Below are 26619 nucleotides of genomic sequence, written 5' to 3'. Positions count from 1 at the left end.
GATTCCGATATGTCTGATAACTTAGAAGCAATTAGTGGTATGTAGAACAGCGGCGTTGTATCGATAGGAGATATTAGTGACCTGGTTTTATTATTTTAGAAACGTTGCACATTCTTTTTTTATTTTAATCACCAGTTGCGACAAATTAGGCTACTTCCAATACTAAAGTACAGCAGGAGGTTGTAGTTTATTTCAAAACATACTTGAAGTAAATCGATAACCTTTTGTATGACATCGTCTGGAATACATTGTGTAGTGAAATACTGTATCTACTTTTCACAGCCGCCTGTGAGAAAGGCAGCCTGGACAGGAGTTCGAGATGCTCTGGAATTTGGATCAGCCTGCACCCAGGCTACGTATGGTTCAGAGGACTGCTTGTACCTCAACGTGTTCACACCGGCAGTACGTATCTCCAGTAAAATAAGCTTTAACTCAAAGTTTAATTATTTTCCTTACGCTTGGATCGGCAAACATCAAAACTAAATTAACCTACAAAGAACTTTTGAATCCGTGACACGCTGAATCGCTGCTGTAACGTGTTGCGAAGGTGCACCATCAGACTATCAAGGAGGTGATCGTAATGGTTTGGTTCATCAGTGTAAATTTTACTGCAAAAGGCAAGAATAGGTAACTGTGCTCACATCTTTATCAAACTCACTACACAGTTTTTTTCTAGTTTCTTTATTCATTTTTTGTCCTTTTCTACACGTGGAACAATGTAATAGTTACCACTGACCATCTAAACCAGGAGTTCCCAAACGTTTCCTCTGACGGAGCACTGAGAATCCTGGTGCTTTGATGCATCATCTTAGTTATTTTGAAGGACAGCATTTTTTTAAAATGAGAGAAACTTGTTTTATTCAGTGATTAATTCACTTTTAAATGATATCTAATGATACAGAAATCATAATAAAATTTTAAAAAAACAAGTAACATCGTCAAAATGTCGAAAAAGAACTCCATATTATTAACAACTTGTAGTGGACTCCTTATTCTCTACCGCCAGAACACTGGTGTTTTGTGGAACACAGTTTGGGAAACCCTGATATTAACTCATTATGTGCAGGATAACGTAATTTTGTTGAGTAGTTTTTTGGCTACAGACATGAAATAGTTATTTGTTCTGAAGTTGTATAATGACATTTAAATCCAATTTATTAGACTATGTATTTGAAATATGTGCTGACATTTTCTCTTTTTCTTTTTGTATTTCATATGCAGTCTGCCCATGTATGTATCTGAAGATTTTAAAAGACCTGTTAATTTGAAATTCGTCAGTGTGCAGTAGACCCATGATTTCATTTAATTATTACAAAACGGTGGTACTTTCGTGCAGTTTCATGCTGAACAAGGCCTAGAACTTGATAGAATCATGAATAAAGACTTTTTATTATATTTATTATTACTGTCGTATTAAATATTTGTCCAGTCTCTAAAGTATTATTCGCAATGTCTATACAGATGCCAACGCAAGGTGATGCACTTAAAGCTGTCATGGTTTGGATTCACGGAGGATGTTTCACCGCGGGAAAGGCTAATTTGTATAAGCCCCATTACTTTGTCGACAACGATGTTGTGTTTGTTAGTATGAATTACCGTCTCGGACTACTAGGTAATGTACGCTAGGAAATGCACTTTTATTTTATGTTACGATTTATTTCGTTGTGTTTTCTGTTTATTGTTTCGTGAGTATACTACTGTACGCTGAATCGATTACTGTGGCCACGCAACACATGTTAATACTGGCATTTTAGTATCATCTTCAGGGAAGATGCAGATTCTTAAAGGAAATTCTCAATGAAATTCTTCCGGGAGTAATGCACATTTGAAAGACAACAATGCAGTATATTGTATTAATGCCATCAAATACTACAAGAGTAATTACGTTACGATGTGAAAAAGAGATAAATTGGTTAGAGTTCTTTAATGACCAAATGAAATAAAGTTCTTTTTATTTCAAGGTACAGATGGAATGGTTAGCGTAGAAATACAGTAATTGTACACTGACAGAAGGTAATGGAAGGGGATCCTATATCAGCTATAAGTCTCATTCCTTCGAAATACGTTATCCTGATGTCATTGTTCAACTTGCAGTTATTTCTAAAGCAAATTGTAATGTTGGCAACCTTCCTTGGACGGCCAATGAGTTCATTATACATTCACTTCCTAGGTTTCCTCAGCACCGGAGACGAAGTCGTCCCTGGAAACATGGCCCTCAAGGATCAAGTGGAGGCTCTGAGGTGGGTGCAGAGGAACATAGCGGCGTTTGGAGGCGATCCAGAGAGAGTGACTATCTTTGGACAAAGCGCAGGAGGAGCTTCTATTCATTACCACGTCCTGTCTCCACTTAGTAAAGGTAAATTACTTAGCGTTAACTTTTAAGTCACCTTATGAACCTACTTCATAGACTTTAGACTCGAATTTCTCAAGTTATACCATTCTCTACACGTAAAATGTATTGCGACTCCGAGTAAAAGAGTATGAATTCACTAAAGTGCACAATTTAACATAATTAAAAATTTTTCGGCTCTATAGCGACATTTACTCTCATGAATTAAAAATAAGGGCTGTTAAACATTCTGGTGTAATCAGAAATCGCTTGTATTGATATCAGTGTTATAATTACAAAATCCCAGCTGGGAATCGAACCTGGGCCCATAGGATGGCAATCGTCACGTTGACCCCGTTAGCTATCGGAGCGGACAGTTATTACCATCAGACACTGTCTCACCCAATTTCTCTTCTTTTTCTACTCTGCTGTTTTCTTTCTCGCTACGAAGGCCTCTTTTACTAGAATGCTAGTGAGGTGCATAAAATGTAATTTCTTCTTAGGCGACTTATATTACCTGACAAGAAACAAGGTGAAGCCTGCAGAACAACAGGAGGAAAGGGAATGAAACTTCACGTTTTGGAAGGGTCCGTGCTCTTATTTCAGTGATTATAAATTGGGCTTAAATTTACTAATAACTTGGCACTATGATTATGCACCGTCTTTGGCCTTGCTCCAAGCTCTGATTCGTTTGTAAAGACACTGTACCTTCTCCAGAAACAAACCGACCCACAACTGACGTAACTGGCCTCAAGACTGGAAGAGTTAACGTGAGAATTAATCCCACTCACGTTCTACTGGGACAGGTCTGGGCATCTTAATTGCCAAAGAAATTCCTTAGTATCACACAGACAGTTTCACATAGACTCGTGCCATCTGTGGGCGACCATCATGTCGCTGAAAACTGTCCCCACAATACTGCTGCATGAGAGACAATACTTGAAGACGGAGGATGTCCGTCACGAACCATTATGTGTTCTCGCAATCACTACCAGCGGTGAACTAAAATCATACCTGAAGGCTCCCAGCATTATGACCCCAGGTTGTTGTGCACATCCAACACGTCGGAAGAGTGAGTCTTCACCCCAGGTCGCCATCATATTTGCCGACGACGTCCATACATCGTAGTGCAGAACCGCTGCACACAACACGATGCTATTCATCAGCAGTCCACGCTTCCCCATAACGGCACCACTCCAACGCAGGTGTTCGTATTGTGGTTTTCACGGCAACCCACTCAATTCCGTACTCCGGCTATTGGTAGTCCCCGACCAATGGTGCGGAATGATATAGGATGTTGCACGGGGACAATTAGTTGTTGTCGGATAGTAGGCACAGATGTGACGGGGTTAAAATGTGTTTAATGCACAATACGACGATCCTCCAATGTGGCGATTTGATGTTGTCGACCGCCCTCACGTTCCCGTGCTGTTCAACATCAGGCCACTGACACAACTAACTGCCCCACAAATCCGGCCAGCCTTCCAAATGAGACCTACAATGAGGCTGCATTCAAACTCTGTAAGGCGCTGAAAATGCTGTCTCATACGAATAAATGAAATCACCGTGTTCTTCACAGTGATCATTCAACATCTGACGCTGTTCTCGCCGCATGTATACCCTACCACAACACTAACAACACTCGTGACAACACTGAACATGAATAACATTACTGCAGTCGAATGGCCATTCAACCAACAACTCTGATCATTTACATACCAGCCGATGACGTGCACGTGTCCGTAGTTGCACAGACATCCAATCATTACTTCTAGGTGCTTCACGTTTTTTTGTCAGCAAGTGTAGTTTTTCCTTATCCAGTCGGAATTTTCGGCAGGTTAGAACTCATCCTCATTGTAGGAAGTAGACGAGAAGATTTGTAGGTGACCAGGTTTTGCTGACTGTCTTAGTGGTAACGCTAAAACGGTTCCCCTATCATTCATAGAATTTGTATCTCTCATCACTGCTTTTACCTCTGACAATATTGGTTAATGTGAAAAAAATCGACTTGCAGCGTAGATCGGAGGCCATGTTAAAAATTAATGCCACTTCTAGCTGTGTAAGTTAGTTCAATGAGAGAAGGAAAGTAATGGTGTATGATTTCCGATAAAACACTATGTTCAAACGAATTTTGAGGCTGACGATATTTCTACCTAGGTGGTTTACCTGAGTCGCTAACAGTAGTGTATTGGTATTTCTTTAAGTAGCTAAAATTTCAGATAACGCGCAGTAAAAACGCCAACAAAATAATACTTGAAAATCTGTTGGGCTTAGTTAAATACCAAACTAAATCAAACTCCGCCCGACCAGGCCATGAAGGGCCAACGGTACCGACCGGCCGCCGTGTCATCCTCAGTCCATGAAATTACGAATTCATGACGAAAGATGAGTGCTAAGTCGCACTTAGTTGTCTTGCCCGTCGTCCAATTCCTCATCTTATCAAACACCGTCATTTTTCGATTCAAACATTCCGGGAAATCAACATACTGGAAAACCAAGTCATAATATAGTTTTACAGCTTCGACCACTATTTCACGAATATCACATGAAGATATTAAAGATAATTTCTCCAGAAATGCTGTGACTTACGAGGTGGCGTCATAAACTTAAAAAAATTGGGATCCGAATCACATTGTTTTACTACACACTTTCATCTAGCATAACAGTTGTGAATTGCCACATTCATCTTATCATCTTCGTTTCCTTATCCAGCGTTCCCATAGATAATCTGTGGAACAATGATTAGTCTCCACATATATCCACAAGCTACAGCATGTTAGTTTGGGCACCATTAATATTTAACCCCACATATATCCAGTTCTGAATCCTACGGTCGAATAACGGCTATAAGTAAGCCACCGTATGAGCTGCAGTACCTATAATTCCATAGTCTTAGCCTTTTCGCGACATGTACGAAATGTTAATCGCATTTTTCTTGACTTTAATGGAACGTTAGTTGCAGAATTGTAATACTGATGAATAACGCCGCAATTGATGATCTGCCACTGGAGTTGTTCAGCATGCCTGTGACGCTTTTGCGCTTTCTTAATGAACCCGTGACTCAATAATCCATTCTTTTTTGGATTCGCTATATATCCTTTATCAGTCTTTCTAGGTAACGGTCAAGAATTGTTCAGCAATGCTTAATAATCGGTAAGTATCGATCGACAGATGTCCCCGTAATACAACAGCTAATGAGGTTTACTTAGGTACCAGTCTTATTAAATAATAGTACTTTCCAGTGCTTCGTGAAGAACATTCAGGTAAATAGTAGAGAGGCGCAGAGGGAGGAGGACGGAGAGGGGATATAGACTTTGTTGTATGTGCAAGGGGCATTCAGTAAGAAATGCAATAGGTTTTTTTCTATAAACAGTTTTTATTGTGGACTGTAATACATCGTATTGTCCCCACATTTTGGCTACAAAAGACTATTTTTCAACATAATCTCCGTTCCACGCGACGTCCTTACGCCAAATTCCTAGGAGAGGCATGTGCCCTCATGGTACCACTCTACTGGTCGAGTTTTGCAGCATCAGTAACTTCTCCATCATCCGCATACTGCTTCCCATGGACTGCGTCCTCCACTGGGCCAAAAATATTGAAGTTGGAAGGTGCATGACTCGTTGTTGGGTAAATGACGAAGAACAGCCCAATGAAGTTATGTGAGTTCCTCTCGGGTGTGCAGACTTTGTGAAACCTTATGTTGTCATGGAGAACGAGAAGTGCGTTTGCATTTTTGTGGCGATGAGGAACACAATGAAGTTATTCTTTCATTTTCCTGAGGGTATCATAGTACATTTCTGAGTTGATCGTTGCACCATGAGGGAGGACGTCATACAGAATAACCCCTCCAGAGTTCCAGAAGACCGTCGCCGTAAATATACCAGCTGAGGTTGTGGCTTCGAACGTTTGCTTCAGAGGAGAAGTGGGGTGGTGCCACTCCGTGGACTGTCGTTCTGTTTGGGGTTCGAAGTGTTGAACCCACGTTTTACCGCCTGTGACGATGTTCGACAAAAAATTGCCACTATCAGCTTCGTAACGCGTAAGCAATAGCGCACATGAAGGTCTTTCGTTGCTTTTTATGGTCTTCTGTAGGCGGCGAGAAACCAAGCGGGCACACACTTTTGAGTATCCCAAATGGTGGACAAGTGCTTCAGCACTACCAGCAAACACGTCTAGTTTAACAGCGAGGTGTTTTATTGGGATCCTCGCCGGCCGGAGTGGCCGTGCGGTTCTAGGCGCTGCAGTCTGGAGCCGAGCGACCGCTACGGTTGCAGGTTCGAGTCCTGCCTCGGGCATGGATGTGTGTGATGTCCTTAGGTTAGTTTAGGTTTAATTAGTTCTAAGTTCTAGGCGACTGATGACCTCAGGAGTTAAGTCGCATAGTGCTCAGAGCCATATTGGGATCCTCGATCACTTCAAATGAGAGTGGCCGCTCGCGGGAAGATCGAACAAGTTTGCGCGACCTTGTAGCGATGATGACAGATGCCCCGCGCAATGACTCACTGTGCTTTTGTTCACTCCAAGGTCTCCCTAGACATTCTGCAAGCACCTATGAATATCTATGATGCTCTAGATTTCCATCAAAAGAAATTCATTGACAGCTGTGTGCTTGGAACGCACCACCTTTATAGATACCTAAAACTAAAATAACTCCGCCCGAACAGGCCTTGGAAGGCCCAACAGTACCAACCGGCCGCCGTGTCGTCCTCAGCACACAGGTGTCACTGGATGCGGATATGGAGGGGCATGTGGTCAGACACCGCTCTCCTGGCCATATGTCAGTTTACGAGACCGGAGCCGCCACTTCTCAGTGAAGTAGATCCTTAGTTTGCCTCACAAGGTCTGAGTGCACCCCACTTGCCAACAGCGCTCGACAGACCGAATGATCACCAACGCAAGTGCTAGCCCAGCCCGACAGCGCTTAACTACGGTGATCTGACGGGAACCGGTGTTACCACTGCGGCAAAGCCGTTGGCATTTACAGATACCTGGTGGTTGTAATTAAACTTTCCCTATTTAACACGTTATAACACGGGAATTAATTACCGCACGAGTACCATACTTGGTAGCAAGGAGTGCATGATTTCCATGCTTCACAGCTCCACCGTTGAGTTCCTACTATGGCCACCAGTGCTGTGACAAGTCACCGTCGTTCATAGTCTCACACATCTAACCAGTCGGCGTGCACTTGTAGATGTGTCAACATGATCTTGAACAAAAGGACAAAAGGAGCAGGGCATTCATGGTGAAGCTCTATTATCAAAACAACAGTAATGCTACAGATGCATTTCGAGAATATCGCCGGCTGAGAGGATTACGGAAGGGTCGTCTTTGTTCGCCTGCTCTGCGGAAGTTCGAATCAAATGGAGAACTGGGCTCCGGCCGAAGTGGCCGAGCGGTTCTAGGCTCTACAGTCTGGAGCCCCGCGACCGCTACTGTCGCAGGTTCGAATCCTGCCTCGAGCATGGATGTGTGTGATGTTCTTAGGTTAGTTAGGTTTAAGTAGTTCTAAGTTCTAGGGGACTGATGACCACAGAAGTTAAGTCCCATAGTGCTCAGAGCCGTTTGAACCATTTTGAGAACTGGGCGTCGCTCTGGGAAGAGGCCGACGACCGGTTGCGAGGCAGGTAGTCGATGAAGTCACTGTTGTTACGGCAGACAACGCTGCGCTCAATTCCCGATCGTCAGGCAGTGTGCGTTCTGTGTCACGACAGTTGAACATCCCGTGCTCCTCTGTACGGAGTGTGCTTCGAACCATTCTCAAATGGTAACCGTAAAAGATCCATATCGTACAGCAGCTTGCACCAAAGGAATCACAGCGACGTGTTCACTTCGCTCTTCACTTTCTCGCAAGGATTGAAGTTGATGAAAGCTGGTCCTGGACCATCCTATGGACAGACGAAGCTCATTTTTCTTTGACGGGTGAGGTGAACACACAGAATTGCCGAGTGTGGGTATCTTCACCTCCAGTCACAGTGCATGAAGTTCCTCTGTATGGTGAACGTGTCACCGAACAGTGTGGCTTCGCGACTACGTTTGTCATTGGCCCATTCTTTATTGAACAAGTTGGCGCTCAAGAACCAAAGACGTGCAGCGTAACTGCGATATGCTTCGCCAGCATGTCATACCCACCCTACAGGAGGGAGGCGCAATGAACAGTTTTAATGCAATATGGGGCCCTACCGCACATCGCTCATGAATGTCACCTGCTTCTCCGAAACACATTTGAAAACGAGCGAATTATCAGCCGATCGCTTCCATAAGCTTGGCCGGCGCGATCTCCTGATCTCACTCCCTGTGATTTCTGGTTGTGGGGACAGTGTTTACCAGAGAAACATTCACACGTACGCTGGTCTGCAGGCCGACCGCGGTGGCCGTGCGGTTCTAGGCGCTTCAATCCGGAACCAGGCGACTGCTACAGTCGCAGGTTCGAATCCTGCCTCGAGCATGGATGTGTGTGATGTTCTTAGGTTAGTTTGGTTTAAGTAGTTCTAAGTTCTAGGGGACTGATGACCACAGAAGTTAAGTCCCATAGTGCTCAGAGCCATTTGAACCATTTTTGCTGATCTGCAGCTCGGGTTGCCAGCATACCTATCGACATGCTTCGTTCTGCTGTGCAGAATGCAATCCTGCGCTTTCAGACTCTTCTGCACACTGATGAGCGCCACATTGAGCCCTTTTGTAGCAGGAATGGTACCAGTCTGTAATAGTGTGACGTACCGTAGCAGCACATTAAAAGTGTTTCCGAACAATTAATTCTGCATTATTTATCTTTCCCGTAACCTTGACATTAATGCTACCAAGTTTGGTCCTCGTACGGTAATTATTTTCCGTGTTATAACGTGTTAAATAGGGAAAGTTTAGTTATAATCAACTGGTATTTTGAAGGCTACGCATAGCACCACGACCCATCGGAGCTTTATGAAACTATAGGTGCAAAAAAGGGAATATTCCACAATGTCCCACAACAAATTCACAACTTTTGCAACCGAAATTGACTGACAAAAATGTGTCGCATTTTTATTGAACACTCCTTGTATACTGATCTTAAGAGAAAACTCCCTTAATTTTTGCGGCCTGCTAGTGTGTTTTTGTGTACGTTCCCGAGATAATGACGATCGTTGTACATACGTCTCACCTCAAGATCATTATTAACACGTTGGCTGCCACGAAACCGCCACCGGCCGCTGGCCTGGCGGTGAACATCCACTATGCGCATGGCAGTAAAAATGTTACTATAATTCTTTGTTCCACTGAATGAAATTAAGGATGTGTAGATTTTCGATATTGTATTGGAGAAGAGCTATTTCAATTCCGAAAAAGTGAGTGTCATCACGTAATCCATTTTACTGATAAAATACACCTCCTTTTGCCTGTCGTAGTGCAGTAAGTCAACGTAGCATGAACTCAAAAAGTCGTTGGAAGTCCTCTGCAGATATATTGACCCATGCTGCGTTTTTAGCCGACCATAATTCCGTAACTGTTGCCGCTTCATGATTATGTGAACCAACTGACCTCTCATTACGTCCCACAAATATTCGATGGGATTCATAGCGTGCGATCTGGATGGCCAAATCACCTCACGAACTGTCCTGAATTGTCTTCAATTGTGAACATTTGGGGCTCGGTGACATGACATCGTTGTTTGGATGCATGAAGTCCATGAATGGTTGTAAATGGCCTCCAAGTAGCCGAATATAATCAGGACCTAGTCCATTCCATGCAAGCAAAGTCCAAACTATTATGGAGCCACCATCAGCTTGCACAGTGCCTTGTTGAGAGCTTGAGTCCCTGGTTTCGCGAGTCTGGAACCCCACCGTCAGCTCTTACCAATTGAAACCTGAACTCATCTGACCAGTCCATCGTTTTTCAGTCTTCTAGGGTCCAACCGATGTGGTCACAAGCTTAGGAGAGGCGCTGCAGGCGATGGACTGTTAACAACGGATCGTCTGTCAACTGATGCCGCAGTCTGCTGACACCCCATTTAGGGTCACTGTCCTAAAGGATACGTTCGTCGTAGGACCCACATTCATTTCTACTATTATTTCACGCAATGGTGCTCGTCTGTTAGCACTGACAACTCTACGCAAACGCATCTGCTCTCGGTCGTTAAGTGAAGGCCGTCCGCCACTGTGTTGTTTGCGGTGAGAAGTAATGCTGAAATTTGGTATTCTGGTTACACCCTTGACACTGTGCGTCTCGAAATGCTGAATTCCCTAACGATTTCCGAAATGGAATGTCCCGTGCCTCTAGTTCCAACTGGCGTTCCGCGTTCAAAGTCTGTTAATTCCCGTCGTGCAGCCATAATCATGACGGAAACCTCTTAGTATGAATAACTTGAGTAGAAATGACAGCTCCGCCAATGCAGTACCCTCTTATACCTTGGGTACGCGATAGTAGCGCCATCTGTATATATTCATATCGCTATCGCATGACTGTCAGCTAAGTATATATTGTGGAACTTGACGATATATCGGCGAATAAATTTTCTTTGCTGCCTTTAGTATTTACTGTGTAGCCTTATTCATCAGTTCAGATGTGAAACCGTTTCGCGTGTAACAATTCAGATTTAATTTACATTAGATTTCTTCTTCTTCTTCTTCTTCTTCTTATTATTATTACACTACTGGCCGTTAAAATTGCTACACCAAGAAGAAATGCAGATGATAAACGGGTATTCATTAGACAAATATATTATACTAGAACTGACATGTGATTACGTTTTACGCAGTTTGGGCGCATAGATTCTGAGAAATCAGTACCCAGTACGACCACCTCTGGCCGTAATAACGGCCTTGATACGCCTGGGCATTGAGTCAAACAGGTACAGCTGCCCATGCAGCTTCAACAAGATACCACAGTTCATCAAGAGTAGTGACTGGCGTATTGTGACCAGCCAGTTGCTCGGCCACCATTGACCAGACGTTTTCAATTGGTGTGAGATCTGGAGAATGTGCTGGCCAGGACAGCAGTCGAACATTTTCTGTATCCAGAAAGGCCCTCCCAGGACCTGCAACATGCGGTCGTCCATTATACTTCTGACATGTAGGGTTTCGCAGGGATCGAATGGGTCGTAACACATCTGAAATGTAACGTCCACTGTTCAAAGTGCCATCAATGCGAACAAGAGGTAACCGAGACGTGTAACCAATGGCACCCCATACAATCACGCCGAGTGATAAGCCAGTATGGCGATGACAAATACACGCTTCCAATGTGCCCGCGATGTCGCCGAACACGGATGCGACCATCATGATACCTTAAACAGAACCTGGATTCATCCGAAAAAATGACGTTTTGCCATTCGTGCACGCAGGTTCGTCGTTGAGTACACCATCGCAGGCGCTCCTGTCTGTGATGCAGCGTCAAGGGTAACTGCAGCCATGGTCTCCGAGCTCATAGTCCATGCTGCTGCAAACGTCGTCGAACTGTTCATGCAGATGGTTGTTGTCTTGCAAACGTCCCCATCTGTTGACTCAGGGATCGAGACGAGGCTGCACGATCCCTTACAGCCATGCGGATAAGATGCCTGTCATCTCGACTGCTAGTGATACGAGGCCGTTGGGATCCAGCACGGCGTTCCGTATTACCCTCCTGAACCCACCGATTCCATATTCCGCTAACAGTCATTGGATCTCGACCAACGCGAGCAGCAATGTCGCGACACGATAAACCGCAATCGCGATACGCTACAATCCGACCTTTATCAAAATCGGAAACGTGATGCTACGCATTTCTCCTCGTTACACGAGGCATCACAACGTTTCACGAGGCAACGCCGGTGAACTGCTGTTTGTGTATGAGAAATCGGTTGGAAACTTTTCTCATGTCAGCACGTTGTAGGTGTCGCCACCGGCGCCAACCTTGTGTGAATGCTCTGAAAAGCTAATCATTTGCATATCAAAGCATCTTATTCCTGTCTGTTAAATTTCGCGTCTGTAGCACGTCATCTTCGTGGTGTAGCAATTTTAATGGCCAGTAGTGTATTATTATTAAGCTTTAGTGCCAAATTGTTGCTGTAACTAATCCGCATTTCTGTTCGTTGACAGGTCTGTACAAGAACGCCATAGCAATGAGCGGATCAGCTCTGAGCCCCTGGGGTTTCTCCAGAAACGCAACAGACAGAGCAATACGCTTCGCGCAGTATTTGGGATTCTCAGGGCAGAACACCACAGAGCTTGTAGATTTTCTCAAAACCGTGGATGCACGGACCCTCGCCAACGACATTTACTACGCTCTTTCAGAGGAGGTATGCACTTGCTCTAAGTTACTTACATGTGCTTACGTCAAAAATGTTCATTTCTACCGTATTTCGTATCTACAAGCACGTACTGAAAAGTAATGCCTTCAAATTTTTTATGAAAGCTCTTAAAGATAGCCGGCCAGAATGGCCGAGCGGTTCTAGGCGCTACAGCCTGGAACCGTGTGACCGCTACGGACGCAAGTTCGAATCCTGCCTTGGGCATGGATGTGTGTGATGTCCTTAGGTTAATTAGGTTTAAGTAGTTTTAAGTTCTAGATGACTGATGGCCTCAGTAGTTAAGTCCCATAGTGCTCAGAGCCATTTGAACCATCTTAAAGATATTTAAAAAAAAACATTATTAATATTCTACATCTTTATTCTTCATGTCTACACATTTATTTCTCAACATAGTTAACGCTGGTGGCAAACACTTTACTCCTGACGAGGAAGGAGCTTGTTGATGTTTCACTGACTTAGTTCAAATGGCTCTGAGCACTATGGGACTTATCATCTTAGGTCATCAGTCCCCTAGAACTTAGAACTACTTAAACCTAACTAACCTAAGGACATCACACAACACCCAGCCATCAGGAGGCAGAGAAAATCCCTGACCCCGCCGGGAATCGAACCCGGGAACCCGGGCGTGGGAAGCGAGAACGCTACTGCACGACCACTAGATGCGGGCTCTGACTTAGTTGACGGAGCCCCAAACTCACCTCTGTTTCCAATTTTCATAACTATCGAAGTGAAGTCTTCTAAGTGTTATTTAATTTCTGCAAGTACATGAAAACCAAATGGGCCCAAGTCGGGGCTGTATGCAGGTTGGTCGACGACAACGAACCCGAGGTGCCGGATTGTTGCAGATGTCGCAGCGTTCGCGTGTTGTCTGCCGTAGTCATGCTAAAGGAGAGGGTGCTCCATGTGGGGACGAACTCTTCGAATCCGAAACTCGATTACAGCACGCTGTTTCTCACTCACCGACACAGTTACGTTACACATGATCATGTTACACATTTCAATGCGGCGCCTCTAGCGGCAGAGAGGTGCAAAAACGTATACATGAAGAATAAATACGTAGAATCTTAATAACGTTTGTTTTCTTCAAAAAGATTTAAGAGTTTTCAAATAAAAAATTCGGAGACATTACTTTTTAGCACGTCCACCTGCAATGTAACCGCAAGGAAAATTACGTCTGCTAATAACACGAAGCTATCGTTCTCTTTTACCAGTAGGCAATACTGACTATATCGAGACACTTTATTTAGCCATCCCCTGAAAGTGCCACTCGTAACGTTTAAACAAATACATGCAGAAAATTATGTTTGTGATTGAATTATTTGGGTCAAGATACGGTGACAGAAAACAATCACAACACCAAGAAGGAGTTGTGCGACTTAACGAAAGCTGGTAGGCGTGTTTCTACGTCTGAAAGATCGTATCTACAGGGCGGTTCATTGATCATGACCGGGCCAAATATCTCACGAAATAAGCGTCAAACGAGAAAACTACAAAGAACGAAACTTGTCTAGCTTGAAGGGGGAAACCTGATGGCGCTGTCGTTGGCCAGCTAGATGGCGCTGCCATAGGTCAAACGGATATCAACTGCGTTTTTTTAAATAGGAACCCCCATTTTTATTACACATTCGTGTAGTACGTAAAGAAATATGAATGTTTTAGTTGGACCATTGTTTTCGCCTTGTGATAGATGGCGCTGTAATAGTCATAAACATATGGCACACAATTTTTGACGAAGAGTTGGTAACAGATAGAATTTTAAATTAAAATACAGAACGCAGGTACGTTTGAACATTTTATTTCGGTTGTCCCAATGTGATACATACATCTTTGTGAACTTATCATTTCTGAGAACGCATGCTGTTACTGCGTGATTACCTGTAGAGACCACGTTAATGCAATAAATGCTCAAAATGATGTCCGTCAACCTCAATGCATTTGGCAATACGTGTAACGACATTCCTGTCAACAGCGAGTAGTTTGCCTTCCGTAATGTTCGCACATGCATTGACAATGCGCTGACGCATGTTGTCGGGCGTTGTCGGTGGATCACGATAGCAAACATCCTTCAACTTTCCCCACAGAAAGAAATCCGGGCATGAAATATGCTATTCAATACCGCTTCAACCGCACCCGACGTATGTGCCGGACATCCATCATGTTGGAAATACATCGCCATTCTGTCGTGCAGTGAAACATCTTGTAGTAACCTCAGTAGAACATTACGTAGGAAATCAGCATACATTGCACCATTTAGACTGCCATTCATAAAATGGGGGCCAATTACCTTTCCACCAATAATTCCGCACCATACATTAACCCGCCAAGGTCGCTGATGTTCCACCTGTCATAGCCATCGTGGATTTTCCGTTGCCCACCGCTGTTGGTGAATGACGCTTCGTCGCTAAACAGAACGCGTGCAAAAATCTGTCATCGTCCCGTAATTTCTCTTGTGCCTAGTGGTAGAACTGTACACGACGTTCAAAGTCGTCTCCATTCAATTCTTGGTGCATAGAAATATGGTTCGGGTGCAATCGATGTTGATGTAGCATTCTCAACACCAACGTTTTTGAGATTCCAGATTCTCGCGCAATTTGTTTGCTACTGATGTGCGGATTAGCCGCGACAGCAGCTAAAACACCTACTTGGGCATCATCTGACGCAGGTCGTTGTTGACGTTTCATATGTGGCTGAACACTTCCTGTTTCCTTAAAGAACCTTACTATCCGGCGAACGGTCCGGGCACTTGGATGATGTTGTGCAGGATACCGAGCAGAATACATAGCACACGCCCGTTGGGCATTTTGATCACAATAGCCATACATCAACACGATATCGACCTTTTCCGCAATTGGTAAACGGTCCATTTTAACTCGGGTAATGTATCACGAAACAAATACCGTCCGCACTGGCGGAATGTTACGTGATACGGCGTACTTATACGTTTGTGACTATTACAGCGCCAACTATCACAAAGCGAATATAGTTGTCCAACAAAAACATTCACATTTCTTTACGCACTACACGAATATGTAATAAAAAATTGGGGACCCTATTTTAAAAAAACGCAGTTTATATCCGTTTGGCCTATGGTAGCGCCATCTAGCGGGCCAACCCTAGCGCCATCTGGTTTCCCCCGTCAAGCTAGACGAGTTTCATTCTTTGTAGTTGTTTCGTTTGATGCTTATTTCGTGAGGTATATCGCCCGGACACTATCACTGGACCACCCTTATAAAAAAATTTTCACCGGTTGCGTAACAGCGGCGCTAGTAGTGCCGCTATGAGGATGCAAATCGGGTTTCCTTCAAATACACACTGTAATGATCGTGAGCGTTAGTTACCTTTGAGTTTGGACGTGGTGAGATGATGTTAGTCAATGCCTGTAAGACGACAAAGACGCCAGTATCAGCACCTCATTCAGTTTGAACGAGGTCGTGTAACGGTGCTACCAGAAGCTGGGTATTTCTTCTGCTGTACTGTAGAGAAACTTGGCAGGTATGTAGCCTCTGTACATGATTTCTGGCTGCAGTGGACACGAGAATATTTGGTCCCAAGAAGACCGGGCTCCCGACAGCCATGTGGCGCTACCGAGAGGGATGACCATCGTGTTCGGCGTATGGCTCTGCCCCGTCGTACAGAACCTGCAACAGCAATCTGAGCAACGGTTGGCGCCACGCAGACACAACGAACTGTTACATATCGGTTAGTTTAAAAACAGCGCCGAGGCTGACTCCTAAATCGTGCATTCCACTGACCCCAAACCACCTCAATTTGCGGCTTCAGTGGTGTCAAACGAGAGTTCATTGGAGGGCACGGTGGGGGTCTGTTGTGTTTTCTGATGAAAGCTGGTTCTGCCTCTGTGTCAGTTATGGCTGTGTTAGAAGGTGGTCAGCTGAGGGCTTGCAACCAACCTGCCTGCATGCTAAACTCATTAGACCTACACCTGGAGTTATGGTCTGGAGAGTGATTCCGTTTATACAGCAGGATCACTCTCGCAGTTATCCCACACATTCCAACTGTAAACGCGTACGTGAATCTGGTGATCAGAGATGTTGTGCTGCCATCAATGAACAGTATTCTAGGGGTGCTTTCCACAGGATAACGCTCATCCACATACCGCCGTTGTAACCCAACATGCTCTACAGAGCGTCTGCGTTTTGCCTTGGCCTGCTCGATCACCATATCTGTCTCCAATGGAGCACATGTGGGATATCATCGAACAAGAACTCCAACATCATTCACAACCAGCATTAACCGACCCTACACTGACCGCTATGAGCGGCAGGTATGGAACTCTATTCAACAAACTGACATCCAGCACCTGTATAGCACAATGCATAGACGTTTGCATGCTTGCATTCGACATTCTCATGGTACACCGGTTATTAATGTGCCAGCATAAATCTCGCACTTACCTGAGCTCTCACAATGATAGTCACTTAAATACTTTAAATAGACAACTATACTACCGAAACTTTATTACTGTAGGTTAATTATTTTTTGCTGTTGCAGTTATTTTTCATCGTTGTACATACGCAGTTCTTTCACAGCTGATGTACCTTATTTAAGTGACAATCTTATCAGGACCGAGGGTGACGGGGACCCTATTTATTAAGCGTCGAGCTTGTGAGCCAGTTATTCATGTCTTTGGTGAAACAAACGGTGGTAAAGTGTGATGGTAAAAAGATATACTCTACGAGGTGTGACAATAAAGTAGAACACTGATTTTCTTCCAAGATGTGACAACCCTGCAGGCTTGTGTAGGCACAGTATCTTTGACCTTGGTCTATAAGCTGCTTCTAGTCCAAGCGGCACATCGATGCAACTGCTCAGTCGTGAGTTGTGCTGTAATAAGTTAATAAGTTATTCACCAGAGATCGCTCCGTGCGACTTTTCTCTATTTCCTAGAGTCGAAACGGCGGTCAGGGGACACCATTTTCAAACAACACACGATGTCCAAAAAGCTGTGTCGAAGGTCTTGGGGGATATTACAGAAGATGAGTTCCATAAATGTTACCATAAATGGCAGAAGCGCTGGAAAAGCGTGTGCAATCAGAAGGGAACTACTTTGAAGGAGATAACACTAAACTTGGCTAAAACGGTAAGCAGCATTTTTTTCACATCAGTCTCATTACTTTATTGTCGCACCTCGTATATGAACCACAAGTATTACCCCTGACGCGAGTGTATACACGAGATATGAGCAGTCTGGCACAGTTAAGTATGTATATAAGGTGGCAGCACCAACTTCGAACGTGGGATGAAAATCTTGCAAGACGCATGGGCCATACCGTCAACCGTACGAAAATCGGGTTACCGCGGTCAACAGCGTCTACTGTGGATCTTCAGTATCTCAAGGGAATGTTTCCACAAAAGGAAACTGCCGCAAAGGACGACCGAAAGTATGGACGTCACGTCGCCTCCGCAGAGACATGCGTGTGAGAAGGGTTGGGGGTGGTCGAAGGGCTACACTGAATCACATCGCTGCCGATCTCAATGCTAGGAGTCAGGAAGCCATTTCTAATAGATCTGCTCCTCCACCTGTCTGCGTGAAAGCGTCGCGGAGGTGCTCAGCCGACGCCAGCGACAGGCGCCTGCGTCCCGTTCTGGTTTACAGCTAAAAGTGCGAGAACACGTCTTCCTAGAAAACTCCAGCAATATTTTTCTCTCTACTACGTATATCTCTTGAAAATACAGGGAAATTAAAAACACGGACACTCGAGCACACACGGAGGCTTATCAACTATCCTTCGGAGTATGACAGGAAATGGAATAAGCGCAATGGTACATTAAGTACCCTCTACCACACACCATAAAATAGTGTGACGTGTATAGATGTAGATTTCGAAGTAGATGTACCGGGGTTGACAAAAATATGGAAATACGAAAAACGCAACACATTACCACGCATAATACAGTACAAAAAAACCATTGCCATTCATAAAGCTTCAAGACGTCTCAGAAAGCATAAATTAGAGTCCTGTGAGGTTTTCAAGGTAATCTTGTGCCATTCTTCCCACAAAATAGTGGCAAGTTCGGGTAACAATGGTGGAAGTGGATAGCGATTATGCAGCCCTCTCAGCAAAGTAGATCACAAAGGCTCAATAACATTGAGATCTGGTGACTGGGGTGGCCAGGGGAGACGAGACAATTATTCCTCGTGTCCACAAAAACAGATCTGGAAGATGTGACCTTTGTGAACAGATGCACTCACGTCTAGGAAAACAGCATCGCTATTTGAGAACAAACAGCATACCACGGAACGGACCTGTAGCCAAAATGATAAAGTTAATTGATTCTCCCGCCGTTTCTTGGTAGAACAACGCTGACACATCATCAAAATGGTCACATTATCCGTGGCAGTACTTCGACCTTGCAGAGTAACCATGGGGCCCGTGGGATACCACGATGTGGCTGCTCAAATCATCACCGAACCCCGTCATGTTTCATTTTTGGGATGTAAATTCTGCCAGTAGTTGGTCACAATGTAAAACAAGACTCATCTTACCAAATGATTTCCTTCCATTGTTTCGTTGTCCAGGTTTCATGGTTTGGTTCAAAAATGGCTCTGAGCACTATGTGACTTTACATCTGAGGTCATCAGTCCCCTAGAACTTAGAACTACTTAAACCTAACTAACAAAAGGACAGCACACATATCCATGCCCGAGGCAGGATTCGAACCTGCGACCGTAGCGGTCTCACGGTTCGAGACTGAAGCGCCTAGAACCGCTCGGCCACACCGACCGGCTTTCATGGTTTGCGCACCACATTTTCCTCTTAAGGGCATTTGGATCACTGATGTTTATTTTGTACATTTCAACTTGCCTTGCAATTCCCTACTTATGGAGCTCCATTGGTGTTGCCTCGATGCTAACAGAGCTCGCGATTGTCTTCTTGTCCTCCTCTTATTTTTCGTCACATTGCGCTTCCAGGATCGTCTGTTATGACCACTCAACTTACACTATTGTCCGCAATGTGATTTCGGGGGTAATGTTTCTTCGCTTTTCCCGTATGTGGTATAAATCTTCGATTCGGTGCCTCTTGAAACACTAAAACTTCGGCTACCCTGGTTACCGAAGTACCCATCATACGAGCACCAACAATTAGCCCAAGTTCGAAGTACTTAGCTCAGACATAATGCACTCACAACTGCGCAAAATACTGTTCCGACCACCACTTGCACTTGTAACGTAATGAGGACATTGTTCAGGCTTGGCGAGCATCTGCGTTTATGCTCAAGCAAGCATTTGTCGTAGCGTTTCAGTATTTTTGTCCAACCACTGTAGATGTCCGGAGAGGTTGGATCAGCAGCCAAAAATGAAAAGTCACATCCTCTGCCTTCCCTTAACTTGGCCACTCAGTGTAGTATTGAGACAGGACTAGCGGCAGCGCAGTTAGTGACTGTCGTTGAAAACTACGGAACTCCAGTTGTCAATGATGGTGGAGGTGGAAGTCAACTGTAATGTCCCGTCACGGTCAACAACGGAGCAACTGACCATCTTAGGAAGTAGTTACAACCGCATTCGTGTACACCAGAGTAATTCACATGATACTGCTGTTTACAGTGATCCTAAATAGACGTATAGTAGAGACACCTTTGCTAATAACTGTACGTAGAAAGAGGAATATGCATAGCAGTATCGAAACTAAGCTGCTGATGATTGTTAACAGCTAAGCTTAGATTTAGAGTCGCATTTTTCTGGTGCACTTGGCGGACGTATGCTACCGCAACTACACCCTTAATCGAAGAATACGTTGATTTCGAAATAATATAACAGCCGCTCTGTCTACATTTACCGACGCAAAATTCGTTCTTCAACGATGTGCATTCTAGTCCGCTCTGTGATAACACCTTCATTCGCTTACGTGATAGTCTGCTCTGAGAAGTATCGGACAATACACCTAGATCATGCGTTAGGCAGATAATACTATTCATAAACATCCAAAAGAAAACGTTCAGGACGTCAGTATGTTTCCTCGGTCTCCAAATTCCCAGCTTGTAAACCCTACCGAACATAATATACAGAATTCCCCGAGTCGTAGTCTGTGATTTCTAAATCTTGATTGAAACGCTTTCAGGTCTTTTACCTACTATGACTGCAGTAAACAATACTCTCGATGCTGTCAGGGTAATATGACCTGGTAGTGAAAAGAGCAGCCAGCCGCGGTGGCCGAGCGGTCCTAGACGCTTCAGTCGGGAACCGCGCGACTGCTACGGTCACAGGTTCGAATCCTGCCTCAGGCATGGATGTGTGTGATGTCCATAGGTTAGTTAGGTTTAACTAGTTCTAAGTTCTAGGGGACTGATGACCTCAGATGTTAAGTCCCATAGTGCTCAGAGCCATTTGAACCATTTTTTGTAAAGAGCATAACAACACAGAATGAAATTTTCACTCTGCAGCGGAGTGTGCGCTGATATGAAACGTCCTGGCAGATTAAAACTGTGTGCCCACCCGAGACTCGAACTCGGGACCTATGCCTTTCGCGGGCAAGCGCTCTACCAACTGAGCTACCCAAGCACGACTCACGCCCCGTCCTCACAGCTTTACTTCTGCCAGTACCTCGTCTCCTACCTTCCAAACTTGCCCGCGAATGGCAAAGGTCCCGAGTTCGAGTCTCGGTCCGGCACACAGTTTTAATCTGCCAGGAAGTTTCATATCAGCGCACACTCCGCTGTAGAGTGAAAATTTCATTCTAGAAACATCCCCCAGGCTGTGGCTAAGCCATGTCTCCACAATATCCTTTCTTTCAGGAGTGCTAGCTCTGCAAGGTTCGCAGGAGAGCTTCTGTAAAGTTTGGAAGGTAGGAGACGAGATACTGGCAGAAGTAAAGCTGTGAGGGCCGGGCGTGAGTCGTGCTTCGGTAGCTCAGATGGTACAGCACTTGCCCGCGAAAGGCAAAGGTCCCGAGTTCGAGTCTCGGGTGGGCACACATTTTTAATCTGCCAGGAAGTTTCAGCATAACAACAGTTAGACATGTTATTCGGAATACAAATGTGTGCGATGTAAATCTATGTTCGTAGGCGTGTTTCTACATCTTAAAGATGGTTTGTACTAAAACTTCGCGCGATTCGCGTAAGAGTGCGTTAGTAGCGCCACTATAAAAATGCAAATCAGGTTTGCTTTAAATACAGGTTGTAACTGTCATGAGCGTAGTTACCTTTGACAATGGAGATTATGAGTTGATGTTTGTCAACAATGCCTTTAAGGCAATAGTCGAGTTGTGATGCGCCGGTCTGCACGAAAATTGGCATCCACGAGGTTCAAATGTCGGGAGCGGAGGCTGTGACACGACGTCCGAGCGTGGCCGGTTACGGCGCTCACTTTCAGTATTTCCTGACGCTTTAATTTCCTTTATCCATTATCCAACAGTACTCGTATCAACTGTATCATTGCCATACACTGTACACAAACTTTTATGAATGTTTAGCACTGTTTCTTTTTCCGGAATAAAGGATTTCATAAAAGCACTTTGTCCGTAGCGAATGTCTTGCGTAGACGTCGTTTTTATAGTTCACTGTGTCCATCTGTATGTCTATTAGAGTATTATGTAAAAATTTGAAGTAAACCAGTCAAGAACTTTTACACATTTTCCTAACGACGTTTCCATGTTATACGTTATATACGACGTGTTCTAATAACCCTACCACAACAAAGGTCAAAAATTAATTATGATTGTAGTGTTGCTCACGCTGCTAAATACTGCATTTTCGGGCAACAACAAAGTTATATTATGTGGCAGGTGTCATTAGAGCACAGTTAATAAAGTCTGGAACCGCGTGACCGCTACGGTCGCAGATTCGAAACCTGCCTCGGGCATTGATGTGTGTGATGTCCATAGGTTAGTTAGGTTTAAGTAGTTCTAAGTTCTAGGGGACTGATGACCACAGATGTTAAGTCCCATAGTGCTCAGAGCCATTTGAACCACTTTTTTTTTAAATAATAGGTAAACTAGGCACTCATCTTTTCGTGTTTCCCACGCTAGTCTCGTTGTGAACTCATGGCTCAATCGTCGGAAATCTAGGTAGTGATGATTCCAAGCTCAGATGCAAAGAGACCTAGGTGTTATTCTGCGAAATTCAAAAGTTTTATAGATGTGTTTCATAAACCATTCTTGAAGATTAAACTTTTGCAAGTTAGGACAATGGTGATGTAAAAAAGTAATCAGCACACCGAATTTAAGTTATACTTCTTTTTTATTACTTTTGTTGCAATATCACGTAACTCGTTCCAAAACATCACTTCACAACATAAAACATACTTGAAAATATCTTCCTCACTGTTAAAGTTCACATTTCATAAACTGACTACAATTTGCGTCTTATTAACGTGACGACCAAAGCTTGACTCTCTAATAACCGCTTACGCACCCAAAAATCAGCGTTACAAGTACATCAAAGATCATAGTGACAAAAGAAAGAATACACATAAGAATAATATCATTGCAATATATACATATCGAAGTACCTCTACATTAATGAAATCAAATCTGAATGTTTTCACAGAAATATGTTAACTATTTTACAGAAACACCGTAGAATGTTGCTGGTATCGAGAGGTTGAGGTGAAGTGCCGTAATGGTTACGTAATTCAAGTGTCTACGTATAGGGTGTGTTTGAAATGAACACCATTATCAACACCTCACTGATTTTGAACGAGGTCGTATATCGGACTATGAGAAACTAGATGTTCCTTAGCAATATTGCAGAAAGACCTGTAAGGAATGTAGCCACTTTACATGACAGCTGACTACCATTTGTGACTTTGTGTGAAAGCCGGTCTCTGCCTCGGTGACTGTGATGGCCGTATGTTGAGTAGAAGGACACCAGTTAAGGGCCTGTAACCAACCTGTCTGGGCGCTAGACACAATGGACCTACACCTGGCGTTATGGTCTAGGGTGCGACTTCATATGCCAGCAGGAGCAGTCTCGTGGTTATCCCACACTCCCTGACCACACATGTGTGCCTTAGTCTTGCGAATCGACCTGTTGTGCTGCAATTCATGAACAGCATTCCAGGAGGTGTTTTCCAACGACATAACGCTCACCCATATACCGCTGATGTAACCCAACATGCTCTACAGAGTGTCGACATGTTGCCCATAGATCGCTGTTACAACCCAACATGATCTATAGATTGTCGACATGTTACTGTGGGCTGTTCGATCACCAGATCTGTCTCCAAAAGAGCACATATGGGACATCATCGGACGACGACTCCAGCGTCATCCACAAACAGCATTAACCGTCCTTGTATTGTAAGTGCAGGATGCATGAAACTCTGTAGTAACCAAAACCAACTGCGGGAACTCGTTGGGCTGCGGATCGGAGCCGCCAGGCGGGGAAGCCGCCGGCGGTGGAGCACGCACCACCGCGTAAACACAGGACGAGTCGGACGACAGACCAACGACAACTGACAACGACCGACCACGACCGACTATGGCCGAAACAACAAGGAAGAGATAAACAACGGAGGCTGTGGAAACCACAACACCAAACACCAACAGTAAATCCACTCAGAACCCAACAGTAAATCCACTCAGAACCAGAGCCAGGCAAATGTCAACAACGAGCAACGACCAGAACGCAGTACCGCCGAGATAAAAAATACCAGACTGACTGGACTAGGGTTTTTTTTTCTTTTCTTTATTGTAATTTTGAGCACCTCATACAAGGCGGGCTGGCAGCAGCATATTACGCCGCTCTTCAGCCTTGAGTGTTACTATAACAGAACATATAGGTGGCACAGATAATACAATAAAAACGGCGGGCAAAAAATGTAGATACGAAAAACAATAAACATGAAGCCATTTACACTGGACGAGAAAAAACACTAACACTTGTGGACACGGCGCACATAACATGGATGACTGCGACGGCACACGTGAACAGTGGTGGCGTGACGGCGAAAAAACCCTAAACACAAAACGAAGGCACACACACGAGACACTGATGGCGAAGATCTCCGGCGCGCGAATGTTCACTGAGCGTGTGCGAGTCCGGGGACCTGCCAAGAGAGGAGGAGGAGGAAGGGGAGTGGGAGTGGGAGAGGGAGAGGGGAGAGCAGAGATGCCATGGGCAGGGGAGAGAGGGGGAGGGAGGAAGGGGGAGGGGAAGCCCGGGGGAAGAGGGGCGGAGGAAGGGGGATGGGGGAAAGGAAAGAGAAGGGAGGGAGGGTGCCTAAAGGAAAGGACACAGGAAGTGGGGGGGGGAGGATCAAAGTTGATAGGAGGGGTAGATGGAGGGGAGGAGGATATCATCAGGGAGGGGGAGCTGGCGGAAGCCACCTTGGGAGAGGGTAAGGAGGGTGGAGAGATGGAGACCGGGTGGGACGTGGGAATACAGGCGCGGCAGTGGGCGGGGGTGGGAGAGGAGGGGTGAGACAAGCGGGTGAGGAGAATTGAGTTTGCGGGAGGTGTACAGGATCCGTATCCTTTCAAGGAAAAGGAGGAGGTGGGGGAAGGGGATGAGATCGTACAGGATCCGCGTGGGGGAGGGGAGACGGATGCAATAGGCGAGGGCGTTCAAGGATTTGGACGGATTTATAAAAGGTAGGGGGGGGGGGCGGAGATCCAAGCCAGATGGGCGTAACAAAGGATAGGGCGGATGAGGGATTTATAGGTGTGGAGGATGGTGGAGGGGTCCAGACCCCACGTACGGCCGGAAAGGAGCCTGAGGAGACGGAGTCGGGAGCGTGCCTTGGCTTGGATTGTCTAGAGATGGGGAGTCCAGGAGAGGCGACGGTCGAGGGTGACGCCAAGGTACTTAAGGGTGGGAGTGAGGGCGATAGGACAGCCATAGGTGGTTAGATAGAATGGACTAGGGCAGAGCGGGTCCCTATATACGAAAACGGAGGGAGAGGCTATTGGCTGCTGTCTGCACGTCGCGTAGCGGTGGCGCCCTCGCTGCGCGAGAGCCGCTGCGCGGAATAGCCGCCGTGATGGCGGAGCCCTCTATGGGCTGACCACGTCCATTTGTTCTGGCGTGTGTTTGACTTCCGCGGCGGAAGGCACTAGAAACTCCACTCCAAAAACTGACATCTAGAACCTGTGCAACACAATGCATGAACGTGCATTCAACATTCAACATTCAGTCGGTTATTAATACACCAGCATTTCACATTCGCAATGGGTTATCTCGTGCTTACATTAACCAATGATCTTGCAATGTTAACAACTTACATACGCTACATAGACAAATGTATTCCCGAAACTTCATTACTCTACATTAATTGCTTTTTGGTGTTGCGATTTTTTTCCGTCAGTGTATTTTTATTTCACTACATACTCTTTAAATGTTTTACTTCAGAGTAGGTATATATTTCATTATGTCTCTCTGTGATCGCTGCAGACGTTGGGCTAGCCAGAGGAAGTCTATATCACTTTATTTGAGCCCTTTATAATCACTCGTACTGTATTCACGTTTGTAGAAAGTACAACCATGCTGATTTTAAAGTATGGCGTGGTTGCCTTCCTTTCATTGTGGATTTATTTGCTCAGCGATTCGCTGTGTTACAGACAGAACAACATAATAATGTATGGCTAGTATTGATAGTGGTCGCATGTCTAGGAATGGAAAAAAATGTGAGCAGTTATTCCCACCAAACTAGCACGCCTGTTGTCGTGTATAGGAATCCAAAGCCGTCCGCGTGTGATTCTGACGTTACAGAGGCGTCAACATGGCGGTAATAATAAAAGGAGTTCAAAGGATGAAATGATTTCTGTAGCATGAGATCAGGGAGTGCAAGTATGGTAATGAATGCTTCGTTAATTACTAAACAAAATGAAGAGCTAATTCGGAGTGACACGTTTTTGGCTTCAAAACAGATATGAATAGAGTACATGAATCAATGTATGGCATACTAGCAGGTCCTCTAGTTCAGATCGTGTGACAAGTGTTGAAGGATGGAATTAAAGTTGATGCATCATTTGCGAATAAAACTGAGGGAAGGGAACCTCTGTACCAACATTCTTTCATTTTCCATACGCATTTATTTCGTCGAGGACGAATAGGAACATAAGATCCTCTC

At 44.8% G+C, this 26619-nt stretch overlaps 1 protein-coding gene across 1 annotated transcript in view; it reads left to right on the top strand.

Annotated features, from left to right (window-relative positions):
- The first annotated feature begins 285 nt into the window (after positions 1–285).
- Positions 286–26619, top strand: part of LOC126146043 (esterase FE4-like) — a 46912-nt gene continuing 20578 nt past the window's right edge. The window contains exons 1-4 of the mRNA XM_049915597.1: positions 286–402; positions 1462–1612; positions 2171–2356; positions 12382–12581. Of these exons, the coding sequence (XP_049771554.1) occupies positions 1462–1612; positions 2171–2356; positions 12382–12581 (537 nt within the window). The 5' untranslated portion in view covers positions 286–402. The remainder of the gene's footprint in view (positions 403–1461; positions 1613–2170; positions 2357–12381; positions 12582–26619) is intronic.

The sequence above is a fragment of the Schistocerca cancellata genome, chromosome 2, assembly GCF_023864275.1.
Source record: "Schistocerca cancellata isolate TAMUIC-IGC-003103 chromosome 2, iqSchCanc2.1, whole genome shotgun sequence".
NCBI lineage: Eukaryota > Metazoa > Arthropoda > Insecta > Orthoptera > Acrididae > Schistocerca > Schistocerca cancellata.
The sequence above is the reverse complement of the archived record's forward strand: the minus strand, read 5'-3'. Positions and strand labels throughout refer to the sequence as shown.